The sequence below is a fragment of the Neopelma chrysocephalum genome, unplaced genomic scaffold (assembly GCF_003984885.1).
Source record: "Neopelma chrysocephalum unplaced genomic scaffold, ASM398488v2 Primary Assembly neopelma1_97517, whole genome shotgun sequence".
NCBI classification, from domain to species: Eukaryota; Metazoa; Chordata; class Aves; order Passeriformes; family Pipridae; genus Neopelma; species Neopelma chrysocephalum.
The window spans coordinates 1,836,149-1,861,153 of NW_020926159.1; the positions used below are offsets into that span (position 1 = coordinate 1,836,149).

Here is a 25,005-nt window from a genome sequence, read left to right on the forward strand (position 1 = left end):
TACAAACTACATCTCCCATTACTCAGTTCCACTATTTGTTTTTCTGCTTTTAATGGATTTTGCCTTTCTAGATGAAGACATCCCTGTAGTGCTCTTGATCTGAACAGGTGAAAAAGTACATACATTAAAAAAAAAATCTTAAAGGTATCATATCAAACTAGAAACAAAGTTAGAGAATAACTTTGCATACACAAGTGAAAGCAGGGAAAAGCCATTCCAAAGAAAGCCTGAGCAGAGCATTTCAATGCAATAAATTTTTAAATTCAGACTTCTCTAGGAAGCTCAATATTTTGATAGTAAAGATGTGAACTAAGAATAAATTGTGGAGTTTTAAAAAAAAATCAAACAACTTTTTTCATATAAATCAAAACAAGTATTTTAGATCAAGACATGAGTTATCTATTATATAAAAATACTGCACCTACCTACCATCAGTTGATAAATATCTTCAATGCACAACTGTAGCTGAAAAAACTTTGAGCTCACAATTAAGAGTTCCACAAATAACAGAGGCAGCAACCTCCAAAAGCTTTTGCTGCATCACAAGCTGATTAAAACTTAAATGCACACAAATATATTCTGTATATATGAAAATATTATCATTCTTTCCATCATTTTTATACCTCTAAATTTTTTTTCACTGATGTTCTTAACCATACTGTGAAAATACAAAAAAATAAAAGCAATCCATGGTTAAGAGAATTAAATATCACCTTTATTTTTAAATGAGATGGGTTATTTGCAGAATTATTCTTTTTCATTTTATGGTAGAATTGTATAAATTTGGCAATATCTAAACTTTCAAAGTACTGAATTAAGAACAGTGCAATTTACCTTACAATAATTATTAGGAAAGCAGGTTTTATGAACAGTTTCATGTTGCTTTGATAAATATATAAGAAAAATCAAAACACAATCTGTATTTTTTATCAAAAAAAAAAAAAAAAATCCTTTCTCATTTTTCTCATTCCCACAAAACAGAGAACCTGCTCCCCACCCACACCTCCAGCTATTCATATCACACCATTGCTGGCCAATTTCTTACTGAGAAAGCTGAGGACAAAGGAAAATAAAATAAAAAATGGAGGGATGGCAGCTTCAAAGAGATGTATTTTATTTTACAAATAAAACCTGAGCAATATCTAGAATATGTTTTACACATTTCTTCTGTTCCCAAAAAAAAAATGACAAAAAAAAGGAAAAAATTAAACTCACTCAGCTAAAACTTAAAAACTACAGTGCATCTGTGATACAATCAGGATAATATGAAAAGTTCTAGATATAATGCCCAAAGAGGCAAAAAAATGAGATACTTTCTGAAAGATGTTTCCAATTTTGTTCTGAATCTGAGTGAGCAAATCAAGACTACTAATACACACTGTCTGTGCCCATTATTCCTTACTACACACAGCATTTTGCAATTTATTTCAAAGCCTCTATTATAAACAAAAAAATACTGCTTTTGTTAACCCACTCCATCCCAGTACAGTCAGGGTTTATGTTACACAATCAAAGTCAAAGTTACAATATGTTAAGTATATGAAAAAGTATTACGCACACAAGCACACAGATGATATGAAGTATTTGAACCTTACATATGCATCAAATTTATGTTTCATTTTAAAACTAAGTGTTAACATCAGCTGGCGAATTAGCAGTTATTTATAGTCTCCCCAAAAGTTTGAGACTGTTCTATTTCTCTTAAACACCCCAAGTGTAATAAGCAATTAATGTGAGAGCAATCAAATCCTCCCAACCCTCACAGCTCACTCTGCTACACAACGGCCACGGAAAATCCTCCCAACACCGGTATTCCAAAGCATCACTCAGGCTGCAGCACACAACTACTTATGATATCCAAACGACATATTTTGCCCCAAATATAAAGGAAACATAATTGCTCTTAATTTGCATTACATAAAACTGCCAAGTAGTTTTGAAGGCATGTAAAGCAAGGCAGTCATGATTTAGGATTTGCAAAGGAATCCCCAGACTAACACTCCTGTGACAGCCAATTACAGTAAAAAACACAAGTCCAACAAGCAGCCTGCTACTAGACCTTAGCAAAGGTAAAGTTTCTTACAATGAGTTACAGATTCACAAGTATAAGACGACAAGGAGAAAAAGTAAAACAGAAGGAATCCAGCCACCCAGCAAATATGAAGCAGACCCAAGATCGTGATACAATCCAAAGATGTAAATTATTGTAAATCATCACTGTTGTTCAGAATTTCACACAGCCACTTGTGCCAATTTTGCTCACTTTTCCACAGACACAATAATGGAGGAGGGAGAGGGAAGGGAGGGGAAAAACAAAAAGGAAAAAAAAAAAAAGGAGGGGGAAGAAGAGTGGGGGGAACCTGAACTGAGAGTACAAATAAAGTTCTGCTGTCCATATGCTTTAACTGTACAGAAGTTTGGGCTCTTACAGCATTTTGTACTCTCTCCAAAGCCTCATGAGTCACAAAAATTAAAAAACTATATCCCTCTTGATGCCAGGAAGGGCCTTACCACGGGCCTTTTGTCAAAATACAAAAAAATAAAAAAATAAAAAAAATTAAAAGAAAAAAAAGAAAAAAAAAAGAGAGAGAGAAAGAAAAAGCCACAGTGTAGGCAGTCCTACTTGGAGTCCTCTGATGTCACAGCCACATGACTCGCTCGCTCCAGTAACAGTGCTTGCAAAAAAAAGGAGTTTTAAAGCTTTTGCTTTTTTGGATTGTGTGAATGCTTCATTCGCCTCACAAACAACCACAGAACCACAAGTGCGGTGCAAACTTTCTCCAGGAGGACAGCAAGGAAGCCTCTGGTTTTTAAATGGTTAATCTCCGCAGGTCACTACCAGCCACTGAGACCAACAGAGTCAGTAAGTGCTCTCTAACCACAGTCTATGCAGTAATAGTAGGTCCTTCAAATATTTGCTCATTCTCTTTTTTTTTTGTTTTGTTTCCTTGCTTTTCACGTGTTACCAGTGCTACACAATTTTTTGACAGGGAAAAAACCAACTCTAGAGTCTATGCAATCCAGGGACACAGTAAAACTAAAACAAGGTTTGGCTATGGTTTGTGTTTTCAGTTTGAGGATCCAAGAAGTATTTACACCAGGAGGTGAAAGCTCCGCGTGAACCGACAGGGACTATGGCATCAAACAGCCTGTTCAGCTCAGTGACACCATGTCAGCAAAACTTCTTTTGGGGTAAGTGCTGCAATATTTGAGCTTCTGTTTGCCCTTGTCGGGATTTCTTTCAACAATGCTGGTTATAGTTATCTAAGCTAAGAAATGCTGAATGGGATGTTAGTGTTAAAACAGTATACCTGGTCGTTGGGGTTTTTTGGGGGGGCAGTAACTGTAAATAACTTGTGCAGATTTAAGAACAAATTTGTTCGTAATAGAGCTGACAAGCTGAGCAAAGGGAAGTCAGTGGCTTAGTCCTTAGTGTTTGACAGCAGGTGTGTGCTCAGCTGTCACCGGGGTCAAGGTGTAGCTGCACAAATCTGGAAGGGTCTGATGGGATCTGGTGAAATGTTTAATATTATCTTAGGGCAAAAGATAAAGTAGTTTGTGAGCTAATCAACAACAGCACAGAGAATCTCATTAAGAACTCTGGTAACACTTTCAGATGTTTCCACCATGACTGGTTAATGAAAGATACTGTAAAAGACTTAGATCACAGGAGCTCAGGCTGCTTGTTCTCTAAACTGGATGAAAATGAGTACTGTGTAGCATATGGCAGCATATCCTACCCAAAACTGCCCTTTCATTGTTCCAGACATCTGATTTTTAAGCATATAACTCAGATAAAGTTATCAGTGCAAATCTGCACTTCTCTAGTCCTTAGTTGCTCTCATTTCACAGCAAAGCTTGTTTGATAATATATTCAATTGTAAAGGCAAATTCTTCTCATTGCACTTATTATGAACAAGGCAAAACATTCATGCATTAAAATATTAAGCTATGAAATAAAAAAATACATGATCTAACATGCTGGTGAATTTTAAGTTTAATTGAAAGTGGGATTTTAAAAACTCTGTAAAAGAGCACTGCCAAATATTTACTTCAATATTCTGAACTGTAAACACAGATTCCTTTAAGAAATCATATATGTATACTGAGGTAATTATTTATACGTACTGTACATAGAAATGCTCATAAAAATCATGAATACACTATAAAATTGCACCTCTATCATTGCTTACTTTGAAAAGTTTCTTTATCTCAGATACAGACTTAGAATCAATAGAGAGCATCTCACTCACAAATATTAAATAGAACCAAAGATGACTTTAAGAGATTTATCTGCAAGTAAAATGAAATTATATTTTAAAGTGCATTGGTAAATGCTTTATTCTGGTCACTCTTGATGAGTTGCAAGAAGCATAGTTATAAAAATTTTTCAAAGCATCTTTTACTGAAGCAGATCAGGAAGACTAACTGAAAACTCTGAAAGCTCTAGAAAAAAAAATAGTGAAAACTTACAAGATTTTCTTAATGGTGTCCATCATGTTGAAATTATATTGGGACCGTAGCTAAACCTACTTTTCCTCCCTTGCCCCCCTTCTAAGAAAAACAACAATGCTAGAACCATTTTCAGTTATACATCCCCATTATTGTAATGAATTGATGACTGGGGTTCCTTTTACCCCTCCTACTTCACACGCTTTGACTGGTTCCCAGTTAAGCACATGAATAAGCTCTAAGACCGTGTGTAGGAACAGAAAGGAAGAACAGCTTCTTCCAGGGAGAAGATCAATTTAGTATATGATCTATAGATACCAGAGGAGATACCATGACCCCTGGCTGGTCATGCAGCTGTAATACCCTGAACATTGAGCTGAAATGCAAACACAAACCCGGTAAAGCAGCTTTTCTACCCAAACTGGTGTCTTAATGAAGCACAGCAGAAGCATAGCCAGACCACATTATCCCAGTGTTTACAACAGGAAATACAGTTTACATGTATAGGGACTTTCTTTTGCTTTTACTTCCAAAAGAGATTAGAAGAAACTTAGTTGGCTAAAATTATCAAAACACGGAGTCTGACTGTTTAATTCACCTAATTCTGATAATTCCTAAAGCAAGTGGGAAGTACTGTGATACTGTGATTAATACTTGCCCCAAACTTCACTAAATAGGGCTGGGTACCCAAATTTCACTTTGGACACAAACAACAGACGCAAGGGACTACAAAATCTCATTAACTCTATCAATGTGTAAGCAATATATCTTGAGCTAAAGACAACATTTTTAAAAACCCACTTTTATAAAAAGGGAGACAGAGTTTATTTTTAAAAGAAGAAAAGCCAAAAGACCCAAGTTACTCAAGAATTTGCTGTTCAGTGATACAGTAGCATGTCAGAACCCACAATCTGTTCTTCCTTTCTGTACTGTCTACATCTCCTTCTGCTCCCATGTCCTCCTTACTCCTTTCAGAACTTTTGAATTTAATTGTTTCTCATCAAGACTTAACTGATGAAACATAATGACAAGTCGTAATAGGCAGGAAAACAGCGCTACGATTAACCTGCACGGCTGCTCATCTTTGCCATTAACCATATTCCTGAAAATTTTTATTCCACTTATTTTTGTCTGCGTGGTTTTGACTTCATATAAAAGGGAAAAACAACAGTAGCAACGAGGAAGGATCCTTTCCTATTCATGTGAACATACATATTCCTCTCCAATTTAGTGTATTTGCATTAACTAGATACTGTGTTTCACTTCCAATTTTTCCTTGTGTCAATTATACCCAGACTTTGACTGCACCAAGCCTATGTAAACCTTCTCAAGCTTTTAAAAATAAGTGGATTCATTTCAACCAGCAAAGGCTATTGTCTTCACATCCAGAGCGTTTGAAGGGGGGAAAAATGGCTGAAAATAAACATTAAGTAAATTTAAAAAAAAAGCCTATTTATTATAAAATTTAGGAAACATCGTTTACACAAAGTATTTCAGAGAGCGAAATCTTTTTGAAATGCCTCCAACAACAGTTACAATTTTAAAAAAAAGGCATTTTCTATTCTATTCTATTGAATAGGAGGATTTCTCTGACGAAAGGAAATCAGATCCCAATTTGGCTGATAATTCAATCAATTATTTCACATGTAATTTCTGGATGCTGATCCCAACAGAGAGACACAGTAAACCTAAACTCTTCAAGTTACAACAAAAAAAATTACTCTGCTTAATTAAAATACTCTACAATACCTTCTTATTTATTCATCCAAAAAACCCAAACCTTTTGTACATCTCTATTCTCAACTGCTTTATTATTTGGTAAGGAATCTTAGAGGTTTTTTATTTTAATTAGGATATTGATAAGAGAGAAACAAATCATTTCTGATTATCTGTGTATAGAAAGCAGAAGTTTTCTCTATGTTCCAGCTCTGTTTAACATATCCATATTATTGTGAATGCTAAGCAAAATCTCAGGAATCACTATGCTTTGCATAAAATATAATCTAAAATACCAGGACTTTAAAAAAATAATAGTGCAAACTCTGCAATAATGGCTATTTTCATGTGCACCAAGAAAGCGGCAGCTTCGCACTGAGGCTTTTGGTATCTGAGAGCCCCAAACCCTGCAGAATTGCACTGCACCACTCACAGGCTTCTTGGGCAGCAAAATGCACTGATCTGTTTAATTATCTGTCTCAAATGGACTATTAATAGCCAACATTATTTAAATCAACTACATCGATGTAAAATTCAGCAAGATCAAAATGTTCCAGTTTGTTAGAAGAACATTGAAATATCTGATGGTTAAATAAACTGGGAGAGGGGAAAAAAACCCTACCTCATTAGGGGCACTAAGATTTTATCAAACATACAGGATTAATCTCTATTGAATAGAACCATTCACAAATCAAAACTTACTCTACTTCAATACTTTCATGCAGTGCTAATCAATTACAACCTTTTCTAGTTATTCGAAATCCATGTGCTTTTAATTTTATTCACTGGTGGTCTAAAATATAATATTCAGGCCAAGCTAAGTCATTTTGTATTGCAACTTTGCTTTTTTTCAATAAATATTCATCTAGAGGTTTTCTTAGAGAGAACTGCTCATATGAAGACTGTGGTAATATTTTTATACTGTACCTCCTTGTTGAAGCAAAAGGTTAGGGGTTACCTAAATACCTCAACTGTATATACAAAAAAAGGAAAAGGTAAGTATTCACATGAAAAATCCAAAGGGACTATATTATTTATTTTTGCATTTCCTATGATTAATGATGCACCAGTGCATACTTGAAAACTGAAGTCAAAATAGGGTAACACCTCAAATTCCTTTACAAACTGTACAAATATCAAACTTCCATGCTGTATTAACTACTCTACCAGAAATATTTAAAGGCTCTGCCACCCCACATTAAGAGCATAACAATAATACCGAAATTCCTCTCAAGCTGTGTGATTTCTTGGTCATGGTCAGTGTTATATTAATCTTAAAGCTGCACCTTATACCTTTACTTTTCCCCGGCTGCTTTTCAGCAGAGAGTCGCACTTCATGAACAACAAGAAGCTCAGAGCAGTCTTAAGTAAATAACAAAACATCTAATAATGCATCCATTTAAGTGAAAAGGGAAAAATAAAGGAGAAAATAACGCTTGCAAAAGATGCTAATTAGGCAGTGCAGACAGTTCAGGAGAGCCAGATAATTGTGTTTAAGGACTGTCACACCTTGTGGCAGACACCCATCAACGGGCAACATGAATAACAACTAAGAAGATATACTTTCTAAAACTCTTAAGTGCAAGATGCTGAAAATACAAGCAAAATTTGGCGTTGTTTTGTGCTCGAGTCCAGCACACCGCAGTGGAAATGAAAGCAGAGAGGGAAGGGAGGAATTATCCCGTGCTGGCCAGGCTGCAAAGGTGCTGAGCACCAGCGTTTCTCCTGCCCGGCTGTGACAGGAGCCAAGGGCAGCTGTCAGTGCTGGGCACCTCCCGAAAAATCAGACCATCAGTATGTTTTCTATGTACCCAATAAAAATCAACATTGTGTGTTGTACGTGAAGGAGTTGGTTCTGAAAACTCATTAAATACACTCCATTAATAAGAATTACAATAAATTGCCATGTTTAATATGCCCTAGAGTATATAATATTTTAATCAAGGCAGCCTCAAGATAAATAGTGAGTTTAAGATGGTAAAACCTGAAGCATTTTAAGGTCTTGACTTCAGCACTGAGAAAATCCAAGTTTCATACAAGCAGTTAAGAAACTGCAACGGGAAAATATACAACTGTTATTTTCAATATAAAAAGTTAATTTGCCTAATTGCAACATTTATTCTGATAAGCATACTCAGAAATAAATTAGTAGACTGAGTTGTATTTCAAAGAGATTTTCCTTGTAAATTTTGCCAGACTTGGGAGTTAACCACAGATTTTCATCCGGAGAAAGCAGCACCCACAGAGTGCAGAAAACATCCACCTCCTCCACCACAGAACCCCCACAAGAATCGACTGTTATTGACAAAATTAATTTTGCTCACATCATGTAAAATAGCTTTAATTTCTATTAGGTATCTTCATTTCAAACTGCCTTCTAAAGTCTTATGGGAAACAGGCTAAGGAGGTCTATCGTCTGCTCTCAGGTGTTTTTGTTTTTAAGTTAATAAAGCTTAAATCTAAGAGCAGGTTTCCTTACATAAACACGCTCTCTTCTACAAATAAATATAAGACCTACCACTTAACATACTGAAAAGCACACCCTAAAGAGAATATTTTAAAGATGAGCACAAAGACAAAATAAACTCGAGTTACTGTATCGTAAAACAGTTTAACACTTCCAATCAAAAAAAAAAAAATCCATTATTCATGCATCTGTTTCCTGTATATATTTTTTATTCTGCTTGTTACCATACTGTGTACTGTTCTAGCCTTCTTCGTGTAGCTATAAGTTTCCTATTTCATGTATGAACTTGCCCCAGGAGGGAAAAATCCATAGGTTTTCTCCTGACTCACTTGAACTGCTGAAGTCATTTTAATCAGAACAATTAAGTTACTTTGCACAACCTACTCCTTATTAAATGTTTTTATTTATAAAAATTAATTTTGGGATAGTAAAATATTAAAGGGGAAAATGCTACATTTCTCCTTTAAGTACACAGAGTGCTTTAAAAAGTAAGGTATTTTTGTTTGATATTCACTGTATTAACAGTTCTCCTTAAGAATATTTTTTCATCTCTAGTAAAACTACCTTTATTTTTAGAGCAAAGGATAAAAACAGTTTCTTCTGCTGTCTCTTAAAAATGCCATATTCATTAAGGTCAAGCAGTCCTGGAATTAACAATAGTTTTAAGTTTTAATACGTTATAGCTAAAAACCCCATGGCAAAATTTTTTGGCAGGAATTCATTCAAATATGGTTACTATATTTCTGATACACATAGCTTATTTTATGTATTAAATTGCATCAGAATTGCTAGCATTTCATAATGACTTAAAATTTATTATCATTTTCGTGATTAAGGAAAGTTAAAAGCTGATGACCTTACATACATTTATTTTCCCCTGAATTTATTTGAACAGTAAGTGTGCCAAACCATTGTTTACTTATCCCTCATGGTCAGATATCTTAGATCTAAATCTACTCTGTGGTTTACTAAAACAGAAAGACAGAGCCACTGCCAGTTACATAATGTAATATTGTTCAGAGGAAAAGGACCCAGCCCCAATCACAAGGACAGTTAACACTCCCAAGATGAGTTTTACTCTATATGCACATACACACATATACATCAATCACCATATGCTGGGAAGTGGCTCCGGGGTAACAAATCGGAGCAGGGTGATGTTACAAGTGATTAATAACTGTTAAACTGAATTTCTTTGTAAGATGCATTTAATATATACGACCCTATATATGACATGTGAGCAAAAGAAAAGGTTGTTTGTTTTTCTGTTAAGGAAAAACAATATAGATAAATGATTACGCCTAAGTACATTCCCTCGCAGAGAGTGTTAATCCCTCAGAATACCTGTAATTCACTTAAGCACAAATCAGAAACGACAGAGTTAAAAACACATGATATTTTAATGTATCCATGTGTGGTATTAGAACAGGGTATTCTTTCTTTTAAGAAATGTTAATGAGCTGTGTATGTGCAAACACGCACATGTAAACACGTCAAGCCTCTAATTCCTACTAACTTATACTTCTAAAATTTTGAAATTCAGGTTAAAAAAAAACCAAACCAGTAATAGTGTAAATTTAGAAGACTTCTCTATTGGTACAATATTTCCTACCCTAACACTGAAGTTGTAAAGGAGAATGTGCTATTGTGCTCAGATTTGCCAGCAGTACCCAAGGAATGTTTACCACTCTTCACATCTAACTCTGCTAATGCGCAGTGGAGGAACTTGCCAGGGTCTTGTCTTAGTATTTGCAAAAAAAAAGTCTATTTCTTGTCTTAATATTTGTTTAAAAAAAGTCTATTAATGCTATTATCATATTCTACATAAACTGTGTTAGTGCCAGTAGTAGATGGTAGAAGTACTCCCTTTGAAATACTTGTGATACTTCAGAGAAAGACATCTGGGAGTCAGTCTCTTGGTATCTTCTTGCTTCTTCTCATAGTCCCAGGACGAGAGAAACTGCTTTTGTGGACATTAGACTGGCCAAGTTTTAACTCACCTCAACTTTCAAGTGAAAACACACATTTTAGCCAAAAGAGTCTTATTTGTAGGTCAGCTGGTGTTTTTGACACAGTATATTTCCACTGAAGGGGTTCAAAAAAATAAGGCACATCATACCGGCATTGGAAGAACTGTGATACGAATGCAGAGTTGTTCTGCCAAGGACTGGTATTACTGCACAACTGTATTTTTGTATTAATAATATAATAGATCAGTAACTGACTACAAACACAAATCTTTATGTAGAATCAGCAAGAATAATTTTACATGAATTAAACAGGATTCAACAGAACTTAAGTCATTTTAAGACAGGAGTAACAAAAAAAATTCTGCAGACCATGTCAGAATTTGCTATTTTAGTTTATCATATCCCCAGAAGCCTTTTAGGCGAGCCATAACACTGAACTGCTGTGGTATCTGTGTCCTTGCAGAATTTTCTATGAGTTCCATGAGTAACTTTCACTCAAAAGCATCATCTATTCAACTGAGAATCCTTCACCTTTAAACAGAAGACTTTTAAGCAAAAAGTGTCACGTTAGCTCTGTAACACTGAGGGGACACATCTGGTCCAGCTTAGTGAGTCTTTATTAACAAGAGTTTGATGAATTAATGCTACCAGCTCTTGTATAATACCCAGCACAGGAGCAGCTGTGTGACAGAGCATTACAGCCTGCACTGTACTTACTTCCTAACACAAGCTGAAAAACTTATTTCCTCCAAGTAAGTCCATCAGTATAAATTCACATTAGGAGAGTCCATCATCTGCATTTTTCCAATCAGTGGTATCAAAGTTTAACTCTGCAGCATTTGGGTATTTGTGGAATAACCAAGCCATAACAATGACTGGTTTATTTAAAACTGACAGCACCAGAAAGCAGCAGTTATTTACTTAGGCGCCGTACCTTAGTGTACACCAGTAAAAATGTTCCCTTTTCCCAAAAGGATTTTCTACATAAAGGGCATTCACTTTGCTTCCTTTCCACCCCTCTTATACCCAATTCTGTACGTTCAAAACTAAGTGCTGTATTTTTCTTGCTATTCAGTATATTTTTATTTTCCCCCTTTCTGATTAAATAGCATAAACAGAAACACTAAAACAAATTCAGAAGTTACACTCTTGAGACTGACATTTTATTAAAGAAACCAACGTTCAGAAGAAGTCCAGTTATTTGTCAATAATAAAGGAACATCTAGGTAACAAAAATTTAGTTTAGCCTCAAATGGGAACAAACTTATCTTCCAGAGTGCAAATCATTTTCATACTGGAGCAGGAATAGTTTCATTCTAGTGCACCACTGTGCATTGCATATGCAAACACTGGAACAACTTTTAATTTTACAGCATTTCAGGAAGAGGACCTAAAATCATTCTCTGTTATTCCATATAGCAATTAATTCAGTCATGACCTCATAATAATTTGGGGTTCTAAGCTCATTAAAGTAACATTTTAATATTACCTTTAAAAGCAAAAGTAAAATCTTAATTACAGCTGAGCTACCTAACTGTGCATTAATACATCTTAAAATAAATGAAGACTTGAGCTTGCCCAGATAAAAAGATAAATTATAATAGTACTCAGGAGGTATAAAACAAAGGCTTGAAAGAGTGTAATTTTATTACTTTGAATTATAATATTAATTCACTAACTAATTTCAAGGCACATATGTAGTGCACATGTGTAAAACCTACTCGAGGGAGCCAGCTTACATACACATACACACGAGCTGGAATGTCCCAATTCTGATCAAAGATGTTTGTAGCCGGATGTGTGGTTAATTCACTGATCAAATTTTCACAACTGAAAAACATCTTGAGACATATAGTCCTGGTTCCCAGTAGTGTGGGCTTTGTACTTCATCATCAGAATTACTCTTCACGTTTTAGGATATAACTCAAAAGTAGTATAACCTTTCTCACACACTTAAAAAAAATAAAATAAAAAAGGAAGAAACAAAGATAAAAAGGCACTGGTTTTCAGTTCCAGCATTCTTAGAGGGCATAGTAAGACTGAGTGAAATAAATTTAAAATATCTATAGAATCTGCACTCTAATCTTAGTGACACGTTCTTACAGTAAGCTTGTGCTCCATAAAATCTATATAAAAATGTCAGGAGCCTGGATGCACAGCACATACACTCAGTGCAAGACACAAATCTGCCCTGGAACAATAATATACAGTAGCTCCTCAACGTGAAAGAAAGATTTTAAAATGCACTAAACCTATAAGAACAGTCTACTGTGAGACTTCAGCACTGACTACTGAATCAACCAGATGCACTGAATAAACACTATTTAATAGCTACTAAATTTTTATCAGCTTTGTATAAAATTAGAAGAATTTGAACTACAAATTGTTGGAAGTCTTCTACCATTACATTTTATAATCCTACTTGCTTACTGAAATGGCCAGATATAGTAAATATACATAATATAATGGCTTTTTTACTTCATCAGATATGCATAAAATAAGAATAATCTAAACAAACTAATAAAGGTACTTACATGGACAACAATTTTACTAGTCTCAACACTGATTTAAATCAAAGATGCCTCTTTCTCTTCTTTACATACCTGGTTGTTATCAATTACTGATGTGTCTTCACCCCTTCTTGTTGCAAAACTTCCTTTAAAACTTAACAGCACACACAGCACAACATTTGAGACCGCTACACTTAAAAATACTCTTATTTTTCAGTAGCACAGAAAATCTGAAGGTTTTTTTAGGCTGACGATATCTTCACACAGAAACACAGAACGTCTGCAGACAGTAAGAAGCCTTTAGTAAGGCTTTTTGCTGCACCATAATAATCTGATCCAGAAATTCAAGGGTACCTTAAACAACGGGCTACCTGTTCTAGCCACGCTTAGGAATGTGGCCAAATCATTTTTATTGATTTAACCTTTATAGGAATGCTACATATCCTCAGAGCAAAACATTTCTAATGCATTTATAATATGATATACCTCTGAGAAGTTATGAAGAAAAAAATCTTATGACAGATAGGCAAGCCCCCCCTCCACTATCCTGTTTTTACCTATTTAGTAATCGATAGGCATTTGCGTGTTAGACTGTTTTCTGAGTCTGTATGTGTCTGCATTCACAGGATGAAGGTAGAAACTGTAACACTTACAGAGGACAAGACTAATATCTGACCTGTCTTTGTTTAGGGAACAAGAACTGGTGAACTGATAGCCAAGACTCTAAATACTCCTTTCATTCTAGAGTTACACATCAATCATGTTACCTACAAACATATCAAGTTAAAACTTCCAGAATTTACAGTCCTTTTTGAATAAACTGAGCAGCATGTTAGTTATATTCAAAGAGCTTACAGAAGGTGGTTTGTGTATCTCACCAGAATTTTTAAAGAAGTATTTTTCAAATTCCCTCTTCATTAGAAATCTATTTCATACGTATTTCAAATCAGTATTTCTTCATGCCAGATCCATATTCTATTATTTTGAAGCTCAGGTTGGAAAAAACACTGCATTTTAGTATTTGCTGTTCCATGGAATGTTAGAAACCACACTTGAGCATTACCAGGAGTCACTTGTTTTTCAGAAAGCAAACTGCTCCGAGCTGCTCATTATGGTAAATCTCAGTGTAAAGCAGAAGTGAATACAGTGACTGCAGAGTCAGTCAAACAAAAGCCAATACATTTATGTTATGATGAAAATGGTGTGAGAGGTGTTTGGTATAAGGAAGAAAAAAAAAAAAAAGGCAATACACAACCAGAAACAAACAGAAATAGCTACCAGCATGAAATTCTAGCATGTTAGTCTTCATAACAGAAAGAAGCACAGCCAGGCACAGTTTCAGTGGGCAATACACTGTAACACAAGTCATCAAGTTTAGGAAAATTTAGTGCTACTGGAGACAACAGTGTCTAGGCACCCCTGATATTCTCTCTCATCTACAATGAAACATGAAGCAATCCTACAAAGAAAGAAAAAAAGACAGTTCGTTAGTGAGATAAGTGCTCATCTACACAAGGCAGACAAGTTAGGACATCAAAGCCATGAACTGTAATTAACACATGGCATGTGGACAAAACTTGGATCTGCAAATTCACACAGACTGGTTTTGTCTTTTCTCAATAAGAGACTGAATTTTGATTATTACACGAGTAATGTGACTGCTAAGTTTTACATCACTAATTTTGCTTCTTCATCCACTTTTCTTAAGAAATATTCTAAAGATGAATCCGCACCCAAATACGCAACAATCTACACGCAAAATATCCCTTGAGTGAGCCTCACTCTTCGCTAAACCTGATGAAACTAAGACCTTAATGTGACCTGCAGTGATTTCTCTAAGGGCAGCCTAGTTCTACCTTCATTCATGGATTACATGAAGATCAAGTGTGACCAGATAAGTGCCTGCCTTCATGCAAACCCAGTTTGCTTTGTTCTACCACAGCCTGAGAACACTCAACCACTTATCGCACACAGACTGAGGACAATATTCATGAATAAATAACTAATAACTCACACCAGATCCTATAAAGATCATTGACACAGATTGTAGTTACTTGATTTCATCTTTAGTGCATGTAGAGTAACAGTTAATGGAGCAAGAAGAAGACACAACAACTTATAGATTTTACAATAAAAACATCCTTTAGATGATACATATCCCAAAATCTTTATAACTAACAGCCTGGTGCCCAGAGCTGTACCTCTCTTCCACTGGGACATTACAGAACAGAACTGTTGTCACCTGCTATTACAGTGCACCTTAAGGAAGGATTAAAGTGATGCTGAAAAGCAGTGGAGTACATCAAAAATGCAAATTTTTACAGACACTGATGATGGAAAAAGGCCTAGTTTAAATGCAGTTACAGTAATAAAACTACTTATAGCAGCACAGGTTTCTTTTAAATAACATAATAGCTACATTTGTACAAGAGGATTTATTAGCACAGTTACCCTGGCAAACAATAACATCTTTTGATGCTACAGAAAAGCTGCTGTGTGCTGGCATGTGAGAAAGGTCAGATGGTGGAAAACTAACTTCATGCTCTTAACCTGTAAACTCTTTCCTTTCCCAACAACCATCCAGGCAGGGGAGATCCACAGCCCTTCCAGGAACTCACGTAGGGAACCTTTTGCTCTGTTCCGATGGAACAGAACATGTGCATGTTCACCTTCAGGAGTTCTGGCCTCCGTGGCAGCTCTGAGGGAGTTTGTCTGCACAGGTCTGACACAGAAAAGCTGCCTCCAGATTTTCACTTAATTACAGCTTTCTATACACACACATATATATCCATAGATGTCTGTAAAAAGCAATATAGTTGACTACTCAAATCTGTGTACTATTAGAGAAGCAACTGTGATACCTCAGGAACCCTAAAACTTGATTTCAGTGTTTTGAGTAAGAGAAAACAAAGTCAGGAGGCAGCAGCCTCTGGGCTGCTTTATATGAACTTCAGTAGGAAACCTTAAGAGATAAGGTAAAGCTGTCTTTGACATGCAACTGGGATTATACAACAAAGAGAGAAACACCAGAAAACCCTTGTCCTTGGTGACAGCACAGAGGCTCAGGGTGGCCGGAGCACCAAGTGTCAGGCAACGCACACGTTTTGGCAACACATAATCTGTGTAACACAGCTTGTTTTCATGGCAATTCTGATAATTCTGCCACAGTTCCCAGAAGATTAATTTTTTGGTTTAATGATTCTCCACGCATTTTCTGATGGTGAAAGTAGCAGGAGAACGTCATTTCACAGCTGAATATTTTGACTTTGGAAAACTTTTTCTTGTAGCGCTCTGCTCTCCATCCCTCATGCTTCTGATCTTCTCAAGTCTGCAAAGAAAGGAGCACAGGTCTGGCCCCATTTTCAAATGCCAGTTCTTGGCCACTGGTCTTCACACTAGTCTACTATTTCCTCTATTTTCTGATAGAACAGGGCATAGCTCCACAGCAAGCCAATTCCAAACCTACTTGAAGGTGTTATGATCACAAATCAGATTCTTCTACTTTCAAAGTGAGCAAAAAGAATGTGAGCACCTTATTAAAGGTTTTTCAGCTGTCTGATTTTCACACGGCAGTGGTTATCTGGTAAGCCTTTGAGAGGCCCTGGTCCCACACGAAGCCAGAGCCACCTGAAAATTCTAGACAGCTTAAGAAAAAACTGAATATTTCATTTATTTAACAGGAATTTTGAAGATTATGTTTTTGTTATACATTTGTTCAGTGCCTACCATAAAATATTGATCCACATATATGACCCTTATACGACAACAGAAATCAGTAACAATAGCAGAACTTTTACAAACAACACCATCAGTTCAGCCTTGCTGAGCATCTGTGTGTTTTAGCCCAAAGTAAAGCTGTCCCCAAGGTTAACTTATTTTGATGTATATTTGAGAACTCTGTTCTAAAAAAAATAAATATTAAAAAGGCACACTGATGACTCACAACGTCAGGACTTGGTAATTTTGGTTCTCACTGGAAAAATGCTTAGCAAATACTGTTAGCAAAATGCTTCCATTTTCTTTGTGTAAGCATATTTTAAACCTGAGAAAAGCAATGCTAACAGTTGTGCCATCACCAAATATAGCTGTTCCCTTCTTTGGGTTGGATCCTGAAGGTGTTTTTGGCTGCAACTAAAAATTCAAAAAAATTCAAAACATTTTAGAAAACTCACTGACCGGCTTGATTGTAGCAACAGCACCACATGGGATTTTGAACAAAAAGAGCTGATTACTGTGTTTTCTCAGCCAGTTTCCTAAATGTAGAGTTTACACTGTATACAAAGAACTGTGCTACATCTGCCTCCATACGCAGACACTCTTCACTGAAACCACTGTCAGACCTGAGATTCTGAACAGACTGAAAGAGTCAACCCAGAAAGATGAAGATTAGCAAGGTGAAAAGACAAGCAAAATGGATTAATTAAGAACAAATAATTCCATATCAACCTAAATTATTCATTTCACAGAGAAACGGACTTTCTGCTGCCTAATTTTTACTAATAATCAAAGCAACTTGGCCTCAGAAAAAAAAATTATGCTGCCTACATATTATCCAAGGGAACCTGGAAGGCAGAAGTGAGGAAGTGTTGCAGTACAGAGCGTTGCGAACTGTAGCTGATAACAATGACTCCCAAGAAAAATACAAGATATTTTAAGAGTCCACAGAGATACGCTATGCTCAGTTTTGTTTAGGTCAATATACTCAGCAGAGATGAGAGAACAGAAACTGTATTTATTGCAGTTTACTATGACATCAAGCTGGAAGACACAAACATTTGAAGACAACACAATAGACTCGATCAATTAGAGAAAGCCCAAAACCAACAGGATTAAACAGACCAGTGTTAGAGAGCAGACTTAGAGAATCAGCAGTTTGGAAAAAAGGTGAATAACCTTCTCAAGAATGGTAACTTCGAAAAAAAATCTAAAAATTGAAAAGGCTCACAGGCTAAACTGGGGTCAGGTGTTCAGCTCATTCTCAGATATACCATCAGGTCTGCCAAACACAGAAAAAGTAGGAAATGGCTTCTGCATGTTTCACTGAGGAGAGCTCAAAAAGAACTTTTTTTTTTTTGGCCTGTTGGACACCACCTTTCAAGGTAGAAGGGAGAAAAAAAAAATCCCAAAACACTGGGAGAAAGTAAGATATTAGTAACAGTTTTAGAAACCATGACCAACACGTAAAGGCCAAAGGAACTGAGTAATTCACTAAAAAGTGACTGCTAATCAACTCTTCCTTAGTATTGCAGTGAAAGACAAGGAGACATCAGAAGCAAAGGAGTTCAGTATTTCATGGCAGGTTGGAACTATGCCATGTATGCCACAAGAGGACTTGCTAGCTTGGATTACCTGGGCCTGTTAGGTCTGAACCCTACCTATGTAGTTTCTAAAGTCTATTTGTGTCTTGAGACATTTACTTATTTTTTAAACAAAATACATCCTCCACATCCAACCTATGTTCACATTATATCCAGAGTCACTGACACTCATTGCCCCTCCTCTACTATCTTGTACAACACAAAAAAGTCAGTTTTTCACGGCATCATTTCCCTGTAGAAACAGGGGAGTAACTCTCCAAAAACAAAGTTAGTTCTGTGGAAATTGCCCAAAAATCTCCTTCACTATGGAGTTTGGAGCAGATCAGACAGCTGGCTGTCAGGAAGGTGTGGTAATACAGAATCCTGTCTCAGTGATCTAAAATGGAAAAAGTAGAATCTTTTAGTTCCCTCCCAGCCCTAGACCTCTTCTATTCCGTGACTAACAAGTAACACTCCCTGATAAAGGTAAGGGTTTTGGTACATAACCAACTTCCCACACAAAAATGTAGGATGGAAACCTTACAGTGACTCAGCTGCTCTGAAGGATCTATTCCAAATGAAAAGCGAATGAATAACTTTCCATTTAGTATGAAAAAGAGCAGATACAAAAGCAAGTGTGGCAGAGTGCACAAGGCAGTACAAGTTCACATCCTATTTATCTATAGGGAATCTGTCTGAATGCACAAAATCTGGCAATAAGAAGTATGAGACTTGGTATCTCTAGATTTCAGTGACAGGTTTTATTTACAAATAAAGAGGCCTTACTGAGCAAAAAGCTCAAGTACATGCACAGTTATTTGTATCTCATTCCCAGTAAAGTTAATATCCTACTCAAAATCCAGAATAATCCAAATAATCTGCTCACAGTCTGTTCTCATTATGTAAAATTCTTTTAAAATGCTTCCAGTTTCTATTACTGATTTTGGTAAGTAATGCACAACTCATTTTTAATCTGCAATTACAACAAAAAGGTCACAGAATGGTAGAATTGTTTACGTTTGGAAAGACCTCAGTTCACCGAGTTCAACCATTAGTTGTCAAACAAGTCAGATAAGAATAGGAATCACTTCCACCATTTTTTTTCCTGTTCAGAGTAATATTTAAAAGTCTGCAAGATAACTTCAGTCAAATTTCAAAGCACCCAAATGTTGACTCCACAAACAAAAAGGAGTAGGGAAAAATAAGTAAAAAAAAAAAAAAAAAAAATTAAAAATTGCACATCCTAATTGTAGAATACACTGAACAATGAGGTTTTTTTCTAACAGTACACATTACTAAAAATGAAAATTCAAAACCTCAACTAAGTTACTTAGGTTTAGTCCTGCTTCAGTAACAGATGAACTAATTTAACTAACTAGTTAAGTTGTGTTTACAGCTGCTTTTTTTACAGTCAGATGGTAGAAATGGCCACAAGACTCAACTAATGGACTTCACTGCAAAGTGGTTCTGTTCTGGTTCAGATAAAATTTAAAATTCCTATTAAAAAATAAAATAAAACCTGCTTCATCTTTGGTAAAGGATATCCCTTGTAAATTTGAACAAAGTAGCTCAGATGTCTGAACACCGATAGCTTTACAGGTCAACTACTTTCTGGTATTTCAACTCCAAGGAGATTTAAATTTAGTTCACCTTACTCTGGCTTATACATCAAATTAATTACTTTAAGACAGAGGCCCTGACCAAGGCTTAGAAGAAGTGACTCCAATTCTCTATCTGAGACTGATCACGCCAGTCCCTAAGATTAAGAAGATATGAAGAGAATCACACAGATCCTTCTATCAACCGTCTCAAAAGACCAGCACTGAGACATATTGGTGAAAGGAAAGACCACCAACTCATCAAGACCTTCTTGAAAAAATACTTGACATTTCCATTTGGCAAAAAATAAAGACTTCTTGCATATGTTGCTGCACGAGCTATAAGCATGTATATCAGAATAACTTCAGTAATTTAGATTGTAACTCCTGTACTATGTGCAAAAACTAAACTGCAGAGCTTTAAAAAGTATGCTGACACTTACTCATTCCTTCAGTCCAAAAACACTTAAGTTTGGGGTTTTGAAGTTTAAAACTCCCTGTAATAAGTTTTTCTCCACCTTTGGCTATAACAGGTGGACTCGTTTTCGAATTTCTCCACTGCAGGAGTGACAGCCACGTTCTCACAATCAGCACTAAAACATTCCCAACAGCTTTGTTTTCATCTCCAACAAGAAAAAAAATGAGTCTTTCACCGATCACAAATAAAAACACATGAATATTACCTCTCTTATAGGATTAAAGTAGCAGCAGCTGTTCTTCATGCTTTCATCACCCCACATTTAAAGCAACAAAAGACTACCAAAATAGCAGCGACAGCTCTCATCGGCTGGAGAGGATGTTGCTTTTCACTGTAGGGCATGTGAAGTGTTAGTGATAGAGCTACCAACACTTGTCTTTAATAGTAGATGCTTATACAAGAAACATGTGGCACACATGGAAAGCCACATGGCAAACTTACACGTAACAAGGGATGACACAAAAAAAGTCTAATTCCTATTTTAGTTTTATTAAGACAACTATCTTCACTTGTGTGTGAATGGAGGAAGCAGTGTTGCCAACAGAGAAATCAGACATCCTTACAGATACCAAACACATTTCACCATCACCTACATCAATCAGTGTGGAGAAAGCTTTATTAAAACAGATAAGGAAAAGACAAAGAGCTCCATTTAAAACTAGATGGTGTCCAGGAGTTTCTGCCCAGGGCCTCAATTCCCAGCTGATAAAACAGTGTTATGACTTCCCTGTTTCAAAAGGATCATAATGACAAATCAATTAATAACTTTCCCTGAAATCCTATGTCACTACACAGAGAAGTCTTTTTAAGAAGGAAATTAAACGCCCCTTAAATAGTTCAATCAATCCATGTTTAAATAAGCCATTTTCAAAATTTTGGTCTATTTTTCTGGATTAATCTAAACATTCAAGAAAAATAGCTGGTGGTTTGGACTTTTGATTTTTATCTGTCTTAAGAATTCAAAGATAAATATTGCCATCCTAATCCTGGCTCCAGAAATATGCTTGACTTTGATTATTCAAACACTGAACTGCTTTTTCAAAAATAATTCTATAATTCATTAGAAAGAACCCCCAGAGTTTCATCTCCCCTTCTATAAATTGATCACTTATCTTTTCACTCATCTGAACCATAACAGGACCCAACAGATACTGAGTTGTCACTTGAAAGTCAGCACTGGGCACACAACTGCAGCAGTATGTGAAGGTACTACCTGGGCAGGCAAAGTGGAGGATCCTGCCAGTGCAAACTCACAGGCAGAGCTTGTTTTAATACATTTCTTTCCAAAAGAGAGTTTCATTCTTGAAGGAATAAAACTGGCATTTAACAGAGAAACAGAGAATAGAGAAGTTTGCCAACCTCTACAGAACCTTTCTCTTGAAGTCACCAGATATGCATCGAGCCCTGTTTAACTTGTATCAAAGCTGGTTCAGTTTAGCAGATTTTCAGTATTCACTACATGGGGCTGTTTCCTCGCAATTCCAGGGCACTTGGCATGAACAGACCTGCAAGTGCCTAGTCCAGGATCAATACGATTTCTGTAACTCTCCTAATTCATCCCATTCACAGACAATTAGCATTTATGCCTCGACAGTTTTCAAAATTAATTTACATACAGCTACATTTAGCAGCATTATTTGTATTAAATGTTTCAGAGCTACATGGAATTTGATTTCCACAACTGATCTGTCCACTATCAAGAGCAAATTGGAATTACCAAGGCTCTAAATCAAGAGACAAAGTTATTTGTCTGCCTTCACTGCTATTGACTGAACTGCCTTAGCAAATTATTAGACAAAATGTAGAAGAAATACCTGATTGTAACAAATCTATCAACTATATAATTACACATTCAATTTAAAGTTAGTAAGAGGGAAAAAACACTAAGTTCTTTAAAGTAATAGAGGAGTGGAAGGATATTAAGAAAATGCATTCTCACAGATCCCTCTCTTCCTTCGTGCTAATATTTTTATTCCCATGTTTCCTCCTAGATAGCCAAGTAGATTCATATTAACTGGAAGTCAGCAAAATGTTATGGTTGTACACAAGCCTATATACACACATGCAGAGAAAGGAATAGACAAAATTTATTTTAATGAAAACATGAAAACTTTTTCTTTTTTCCTAAAAAGAGAGGGCAATAGAGGGGTATTTTTTCATCCTTTCCAATATTTCATCAAGTCTCCAGGTTTGCTCAAACTCCTTACTTAAAAAAATTCCTTTTTAGTAGCCTTCAGCACTGTAGTGGCCATATAAAATATACTCTGGTTTTGACAGTAACTCAAAACATTTTATACCTGAAGAGCAGGTCTGTAAAATAGCAGTTATCACTGGGTTTTGTGCAGGTTCTCCAAGAATTAGAAACAGATAATAAGGAGTGTTTGTGGAGGTGTGGGAGGTGTTTAACATTACACACATTTTCAGGGAAATATGCAGAATTACTCCAATGCCTACATTTTAAAGTATAGCTTTGCAGTAGCTTTGCAGTCCAGCAGAAAAAGCAGTCATAGGTATGGAGTCACATATTAAACCACACTGCTACATACCTTCCATAACGACTATGTATTTTCTCTTCAACTTGGCTAGTGAAAGGGACTTTCCAGAAAATCAAAATCTAATATTATTTAGTAATTTTGATGCTGCTTAATATTAAGGTCTAGTCTACATTTAAAAATATTTCCAGAGTAATTACAGTAGCTTGGCTATACTGGAAAAAGCAGTTTACTACTGTAGGCTATAGCACTTAAACAAGGTAGGCTATAAAATAAAAGCACGTTTTTCTCATACAGTTGTGGAGCAACCAGATCTAAGGTCTGAATCTGGTAGGTTGGACCAAATGACCTCCAGACATCCCTTTTAACTTTTTTTCTATTATTCCATTCTATGTTATTATTATTTAATTGGTGCAGAAATACTGGCAATTTTGGGAATGAGTGTGTATGTGTGTCCATTTAAATGAAAACCCAGAGAATATGAGCACACAAAAAAGCACAGGTTGACCCCTCAGGTTCTTGATTTCCTGTGACTAATTCAGAATATAAGAACAACACAACAATTAAAACTACAAGGTTGGTTTAGAAGGGATCTACCTTATTTGTAAAATTAACAGGGAACTTTTCAAATACAAAAGTATGAACTACTTTAAAAAGAAAAAAATAGCTTGCCATGAAATTAATCAGTTTTCTCCCACTAAATAATAATAAAGCCAGTTACCTTTATTTATACTTTGTGGAATTTATTACTGTAAGAATTTTTTTTAATCAGTATTTACACATCAAATGTTCATGTTATCTTGCTGTGCTTAACCAAGAGCACAATACTTAAGACTTGTACTAGATATACTAAAGGCTTTACACCCAAACAAGGAGTCAAATATAGACTGATCCATAATGAAGTATTACTGCAGTTTCTAAATGGATAGTCATGCTTTATTTCAGGACCAAAATACACTCCCTCAAAATGTTTTATCCAAATGGCTCTGAATCATAGTAAAAGGAAAACAAAGGACATCTGCTAGCAATATACCACTGGGACGAAACTAAATAAGTATTTAACACACTGTCCTCTCGAGGGTCACAATGCAGTTTATAAGGGGTCCACATCTTTCCTTCTTTTTTTCAGGGGTAGAACTGTCATGGTTGTTGCCTTTTTAAGTAAGAAAAAGGCCCACTCATAAGCAATCCTGTGCTTCTTCAGAAATACTCATTCAGTCTAGAAGCGGAGGATGATTCAAAACCACAACTACTCAATTTTTTAAAGGTTGTACAAATCATGTTGGGGGAAAGGGGAGAAAAACAATCTGAGCTAAAAATAAGTGACAAAGAAACATTATCGTTCAGACAAGGGTACATTAGGTCAGAAGCTGCTGCTTTTTAACACCATACAGTCCTTAGAGTTTTCTGTTCGAAAACTGAAGAAGGAAAAAAAGTCACCAAGTCAGGAGAGCAAATAAGTTGTTTGCTCAGCATTTCCTGCAAAAGAAAAAAGTTTTAAACACAAACTACACATCCTTGGTAGTGGTGATTTTTAAAGTTAAAAAAGGGTCATCACTGCTAACATCTTAAAGAAATGGTCAATGTTATTTTGTATAATAAACTAGCACACACCATCAGACCATTCTCCTTCTAGACCCTTCTCCACCCACTTCCCACTTAGCCATTGGTCTTACTGCCATTTCTGCCATCCAGTTTTATCACAACTGCAAAATTATTATTTACCATTTCTACAGTCAAGCTAAAAGAAACACTGTTCAGTTATTTCCCAGCCACAGGAGCTGTGGAGGGGAGGGTGGGTCCCCTTCTAATCACTGCAACACCTCCACGCACCATTATAGAAGGCCCTACAAAAACACATGAAAAGATCCAATAGTGGTCTATGGGATTTAAAATCAGCTTCATAATATAAAGAGACAGTGAGATTTAAATCTATTATATATGTAATAAAGTCAAATGGAAGAGTAAGTAGATTAACCTGATGAAAATTAAGTGTACAATAAAGCCATTTATACACTTGTATTT

At 35.9% G+C, this 25,005-nt stretch overlaps 2 protein-coding genes across 12 annotated transcripts in view; one reads left to right on the plus strand and one right to left on the minus strand.

Moving 5' to 3' along the window:
* Positions 1–25,005, minus strand: part of SUPT3H (SPT3 homolog, SAGA and STAGA complex component) — a 308,865-nt gene that overhangs the window by 262,678 nt on the left and 21,182 nt on the right. The gene's annotated exons all lie outside the window — the stretch shown is intronic.
* Positions 1–25,005, plus strand: part of RUNX2 (runt related transcription factor 2) — a 226,550-nt gene that overhangs the window by 185 nt on the left and 201,360 nt on the right. The window contains exon 2 of one of the 2 annotated variants that reach the window (XM_027672658.1): positions 3,073–3,192. In XM_027672658.1, the coding sequence (XP_027528459.1) occupies positions 3,135–3,192 (58 nt within the window). In that variant the 5' untranslated portion in view covers positions 3,073–3,134. Of the gene's footprint in view, positions 1–3,072; positions 3,193–25,005 lie in introns of those variants that run through there. The other variant, XM_027672657.1, reaches the window with a different exon arrangement.